The sequence below is a fragment of the Pygoscelis adeliae genome, unplaced genomic scaffold (genome assembly GCF_000699105.1).
Source record: "Pygoscelis adeliae isolate BGI_AS28 unplaced genomic scaffold, ASM69910v1 Scaffold127, whole genome shotgun sequence".
Classification (NCBI taxonomy): Eukaryota; Metazoa; Chordata; class Aves; order Sphenisciformes; family Spheniscidae; genus Pygoscelis; species Pygoscelis adeliae.
This window is the reverse complement of record NW_008825208.1, coordinates 1,088,753-1,095,000: the sequence shown is the minus strand read 5'-3', so window position 1 is coordinate 1,095,000 and position 6,248 is coordinate 1,088,753. Positions and strand designations below refer to the sequence as shown.

The window sequence follows — 6,248 nt, the reverse complement described above, 5'->3', positions numbered from 1 at the left end:
CTGAAACTTGGCAGGCTAGAGCACAGAGACGTGAAATGTGGCCTGTTCCAGCTTTACTGTTAGGAGGGACAGGACGACGCTTGGCTGCATCTGGGAAAATATGCCTAGTTTGACAAAGTTAAACCTTTGAACAGCTGCCTCTTTGTGTGTATTCTGTTGAGATTATTTTTTTCCTGTGTTGTTCTGCGAAGAATCTGTTTGCCTCGAAGAACACTACTTCTCAGCTTCTGTCTGCCATACAGACTGCCTGGATGGCATGCCTTTCTCTCCTTTCTCCTTCCGAGGGGTTGTGACTCCAGGCATCAGCCATGAACAAACCCTGATTCACCCTTGTATCTAGCTCATGCACAGTCAGTCTATAAGCAGAGACCCTGGTGGAAGGGAAGGATAGTGTGTGATCATGTGAATAGACAGTCATATGCACTTGCAGGAGGAGCAGACTGAATTTAAAGACAGTTTTAATTCTAGTATTTCCTAAAATAACATTCTGAGTAATGAATTTTTAACTTTGCAGCCTTCAGATTTTTTAATGGATTGATTTCATGCCACGGCTCTTGAAAGAGCTGGCTTAGCAATGCAGTCTGTTTAGACAAAGACAGCAGTTGCCTTCCCAACCTTTGATGCAACTTTCTTTTGTGTGACTTCAGGAAGTGTCACCTACTTCAGCCTGGGATGATGGCAGGCCTCGGGTGACGTGGAGAGGAGATGGGCAGTTTGTTGCAGTGAGTGCTGTCTGTCCAGAGACAGGTACGGGGCCAAACTTACTTGAAATACCAACATGTGTAAGGGGCTTCTTAAGCAGAAACTAGGCAAGGCAAGAACTGGCTGGCGTTCGTGGTCTCTTGGCCACTTAAAGCAAGGGTGAATTGAGCTAGTTAATTGTTCTTTTCTCTGTTTTTGTGTTCTCAGAGGCATTTTATAGACACGATCTTTTGAACACTTTCTTTGCAGTTTGGTTTTCAGTCCAGTGAGAAGCCAGGAGAGGTTACTACTGAGTAGTTACTACCTGAACTGCTTCTTTCACCAGTGTTAAAGCACCACTCAAGCTCTAAGCAATCTCTGATGGGCTCCCAGTGCCAAATGGATGAATCTGTTTGGGTTTCCATATCCACTGTCCCTCATACTGGCAGTTTGGCCTTGCACGTTTTTGTTTAAATAAAGGTAATACTTCTCCCTAGGTTTTGCCCTAAAGCCAAAGCAGTGATAACAGCATACATTTCCTGTAAGACTGTAATTGATGTCTTCCATGATAAATATTACTGAGCAGTTTAAATGTATTGGTCAACATATTGAACTGCACCAAACTGCACTGCTCTTCCACTAGTTTGGGTTTTTACCTTCAGTACTTCAGATAAGGGAGGATCTTGCATTCATAGGAAGATTTTAACATTTCTGTGGTGAAAGTTGGAGAAGGAAATGGCTATGACTGAGCTACATCAGACTGAAATTCCTACTCAGTTCCTTTAAAGTCACTCAGTTACTTATGGGAGAAGTGCCTGAGACAGAATAAGTTCTTACCTCTTAAGGTGTACGAGAGAAATCTCCTTTTTATTCATGTGTGTCGTGGTTTAACCTCAGCCAGCAACTGAGCACCACACAGCCACTAGCGTACGCTCCCCCGGCCTGGTGGGATGGGGAGAGAATCAGAAGAGTAGAAGTGAGAAAACTCGTGGGTTGAGATAAGAACAGTTTAATAATTGAAATAAAATAAAGTATAATAATGATGATGATGATGATAGAATATACAAAGTAAGTGATGCACAATGCAATTGCTCACCACCCGCCAACCGATGCCCAGCCAGTCCCCGAGCAGCGGCCCCCCCCGGCCAGCTTTCCCCCAGTTTATGTACTGAGCATGACGTCACATGGTATGGAATGTCCCTTTGGCCAGTTTGGGTCAGCTGTCCTGGCTGTGCCCCCTCCCGGCTTCTTGTGCACCTCCAGCCTTCTCAGTCGGTAGAGCATGGGAAGCTGAAAAGTCCTTGACTAGTATAAGCACTACTTAGCAACAACTAAAAGATCCATGTATTATCAACATTATTCTCATCCTAAATCCAAAACACAGCACTGTACCAGCTACTAGGAAGAAAATTAATTCTATCCCAGCTGAAGCCAGGACGATGTGCATCAAAATTTGCTCTCCTACCCTCATAAAATTAGAATAGTCTCTTCCCAGTGCTTTCCTACACCTTTGTCTCATTGCTCTCTCAACCTGCAGGTGCTCGGAAGGTCCGAGTATGGAACAGAGAGCTTGTGCTGCAGTCAACAAGTGAGCCTGTCTCAGGATTAGAACAATCACTGTCCTGGAAGTGAGTAGCAAAGCAGTCTGCATGCTGGCAGCAGTGTTGCTTTTTATTCCCTGGTCACAGTCTTTGATCAGCATCAATTTCATTTCTCCTGTGTTTGTTTATTTTTCCCAAAAAGAAAGCATCCTTCTAATCCAGAATGAGGAAGAGTAGTCCTTTAAACCCTGAAAAGCCTAATACTTGCATTACATGTGGGAAGAAGGGATAGATTCTCTGCACAGTATCAATGTCAAGTGTTTTTTGACTCAGCTGTTTAAATAGGAATATTACAGGTCCCTTGGGCAGTGCTGACATTTACTTGCTCACCTGAGGATGTCATGAGCCCTGGAAAATGTCTGTGCTGGACCTATGACTTTGTCTGAACAGTGCTGAGGAAAACACATCCTCTGCTGCCCTTTTCTTCATGTCTCCGGAGAAAATGCGAGATGTTTGGTGTTTAAAATGACAGCTAGTGATTATGTGAGCAAGCACTTTTCATTTGGCTCTTTTTTAAGGCCCTCTGGAAACCTGATAGCATCCACGCAAGAAAAACCCAACAGACATGATGTGGTTTTCTTGGAGAAGAATGGACTTCTTCACGGGGAGTTCACCCTCCTGTTTCAGAAAGGGCAGGTCAAAGTAAGTGCTGTGTCTGGGCTTCTTTGATTAGACTGTAATGGAGAGGAGGACTAGATCTTTTCCATATTCTAGGAGGAAGTTTCTCACTTAACACTTAGTGCTGGTCCTAATGGAAAAAGTGATCTGAAAAGAGAACAAGGAAGAAGCTTGTGGAGAAGATGCAATGCCTTCTGTAGGCCCATAGCACAGAGACAAGTACAGGGGGATTGTAGCCCTGGGGTGCTTCTGGCCCCTGTATACTTTCTACTGGGCAAATGCTTCAAAAATGCTGTTCAGGATGTCAGCTGTTGCAAGAGTGAGGTGAAATACTCCCACTATCCCAAATAAGAGAAGTGAGAAGCTACTGCTAGGATGTTACTTCAGCTTCTGCCTTTGGATGCTGGGAGGTCTTTTGGCAGATGCTTCCTCAGTGCCAAGGCAAGCAAAGAGAACAGTGCTGTCATGTTTGTGGTTTTATCACCTCTTCAGCTGTGTGGAACTGCTGTGACAGGTGCTGCTTTCAGGATGCTTTGCTCCAGCTGTTGGGAGCTTTGCAATACAAGGGCTGTTAGTACATTAACCCATGCACCTCACATTGTTGAAAATAAGGAGCAACTCGTGGTCTTGCAAACCAATTGGGAGCGTACCCACCCTATGCAGAGGCGACAATGTCAGTAAGAGCCGTGTTTGTTTCTGCAGGTTAATGAACTGCTTTGGAATGCAGATTCTACGATCCTGGCTATATGGCTGGAAGACCTGAAGGTGGGAAACTCGAACCCAAAGAGTTATGGTGAGACCACTATGTGAGGCTCTGGCTCTTACACTTGCCTGCAAATGTGGTTCATAGTGGGTATTCCTCTGCAAGTTAGGAGACACTGGGGAGGCTTACCTACAGCTTTGAGACCCCTGTGCAGGTCAGGAAGAACTGGTAGTTTAACCTGAGCTCAAAGCATCTTCCAGGCTGCTGTAACCAGAAGTGGTATTAATGGAATGCTAAAGGTGTGAGCCCTTCATAAAACATGGGTGCCTTCCCACAAGGGGAGCTCAAGGGGTTCTAGGATTGACTCTTTTGCATGAAGTCTGTTGTTAAGTTTTCTTGTTGTATGACAGTCCTTGGGCTGAAGGCTAGAACTATTATTTTCATTGCACTTAACCCACCCCTAGAAGAGCAGTGATGTTGGGGAGGGTTTGAGATGGGTCTCAAGTAGTAGTCTGTAGTAACCATTTGTTTTTCTATAGTTCAGCTGTGGACCACAGGGAACTATCACTGGTACCTGAAGCAAAGTCTACATTTTGGTAGCTTGGAGGAAAATCAGTTGGTGTCGCTGCTGTGGGACCGAGAGAACCCATATAGACTGCATGTACTCTGCCAGGGTTGGCATTACCTCTCCTATGACTGGCATTGGACCACAGACCATGGGATGGGGGAGAATAGCCAGCATGTGGCAAATGTGGCTGTCATAGATGGAGGTGAGCAGTGGGACTGCTTTGCAGCTCTAGGGAGGTGGCGTAGCCTTTTGGATGCAGGCTGGACGAGATTATGGTAGTTCTTCTGTTAGCTGCTGTTTCTACGAAACTGTTCATGAGGGGGACCATGTAATTGATGGAAGCTTCAGAGGTGGTTGAATGGAGTTAACTGCTAAGGGCACAGCAACTGTATTTTCCTGTAACATTGTTCCTACCTTCAGTAAAGAACCTAACAAAAGCCTCATTAATATTTGGACTGGGTTACAACTTCGTGTTTTTTCTCTTCCACAGATAAAGTGCTTGTCACAGCATTCCAGCATGCTGTGGTGCCTCCACCCATGTGTACCTATGAGCTCCAGCTCCAACAGGCAGTTAATCAGGTTGCATTTCACACAGATCCCAAACATAGTGGAGACCTGGCTGTCCTGGATGCTGATAACAAGATCTCTGTGTACAGATATGGTGAGAGTGTGTTGCACTGTCTTGTTAAAGGAAACCCTCTGTCCCTAAGAGCAATACCCTGGGGGACTAGTAGGGTGATGGTCACTCAAGCCTTTCGTAGTCAGGATTGAAATATATCTGGTTCAACTGTGGGTTCAAGCTCAGTTCTCTCATCTCCAGTAGTTTGGGTGGCACAGGAGCATTTTGGTGGTGCATTGGCTGTGTGAGAAGGCAGCGTTCAGCACTTGGCTATGTGCTTATGCTGGTAATATCCCTGTGCCTAGCTTTGGCTTGAGTAGAGTGCAGCAAGTGGTATCTTCTGTAATCTGTTCTGGTGGCATGTTGATTGGCACTGGAAATGTCTGGGAATAGCTACCTAGGGTCTATCTGAGGCACCCAGCACTTCCCAAAGCAGTCCTATATACAGTGTAATATTCAGTGTGCTGTGAGACAAGAGACTGTTGCTGCTGTCTCTGAGTTTTGTACTGTGATATTATGAGGTAACTGTGTTCCTCAGGGTAAGTGTTAATGAGGAACAGGTGTTGGTTGTACATGTAGGGATGGTATTTTCTGACTTCTATAATAGTTTCCTGTAGCATCTACTTTTTGATAAGAATGAAGATGGAAGGGCTCTGCTGGCAGGCTCTCTAAACTTTGCTTCTGTTCTGTGTTTGCTAGGACAGAGCACAATGAATGACCCCACTGTCAGGTTTGGAGCTGTGGGTGGAAGTGGATTTAAAGCAGCTGTGGAAACACCATACCTGGATAAAACCTACAGGTAATACAGAACTAGTACAGCTGTAGTGGAGAGAAAAGGGTAGTGCCTGGCTGGATGTTTTAGAGGTCACAGCTCTGACCACTTGTCTCAAGATTTTGAAGACATTGTCAGATAACGTGGTTTCATTGTGCTGACACTGTGGCTGCAACAAGTGCTAAGGATTGGGCAACACAGTGGAGAGTTTATCATGAGAAGTGCCCTTGACTGAGGTCTTGATCTAGTGGGAGCAGTGACTGTCAGTGACAGCACTGAGATAGCCTTTCCTGTGCCTGGTGCTCTTGGCATTGTGGTGCCTGCACTTCGTGCTCCTGCTCCCAGAGCCAAAGGAATGGCTGTGCAGTGCCCAGGCCCATGATCACAGCACACTGAGCAACAGAGCTGCTTGCATGGCAGGGACAATGACATAGAATCATAGAATCATTAAGGTTGGAAAAGACCTCTAAGATCATCGAGTCCAACCGTCAACCCAACACCACCATGCCCACTAAACCATGTCCCTAAGCGCCTCATCTGCACGTCTTTTAAATCCCTCCAGGGATGGTGACCCCCCCACTTCCCTGGGCAGCCTGTTCCAATGTTTAAACACTCTTTTAGTAAAGACATTTTTCCTCATGTCAAATCTAAAACTCCCCTGTAGCAACTTGACGACATTTACTTTC

At 45.5% G+C, this 6,248-nt stretch overlaps 1 protein-coding gene across 1 annotated transcript in view; it reads left to right on the top strand.

Annotated features, from left to right (window-relative positions):
- Positions 1-6,248, top strand: part of IKBKAP (inhibitor of kappa light polypeptide gene enhancer in B-cells, kinase complex-associated protein) — a 36,076-nt gene that overhangs the window by 6,034 nt on the left and 23,794 nt on the right. The window contains exons 6-12 of the mRNA XM_009328988.1: positions 648-747; positions 2,219-2,309; positions 2,801-2,924; positions 3,603-3,693; positions 4,143-4,373; positions 4,662-4,832; positions 5,490-5,589. Coding sequence (XP_009327263.1) covers positions 648-747; positions 2,219-2,309; positions 2,801-2,924; positions 3,603-3,693; positions 4,143-4,373; positions 4,662-4,832; positions 5,490-5,589 — 908 coding nt within the window. The remainder of the gene's footprint in view (positions 1-647; positions 748-2,218; positions 2,310-2,800; positions 2,925-3,602; positions 3,694-4,142; positions 4,374-4,661; positions 4,833-5,489; positions 5,590-6,248) is intronic.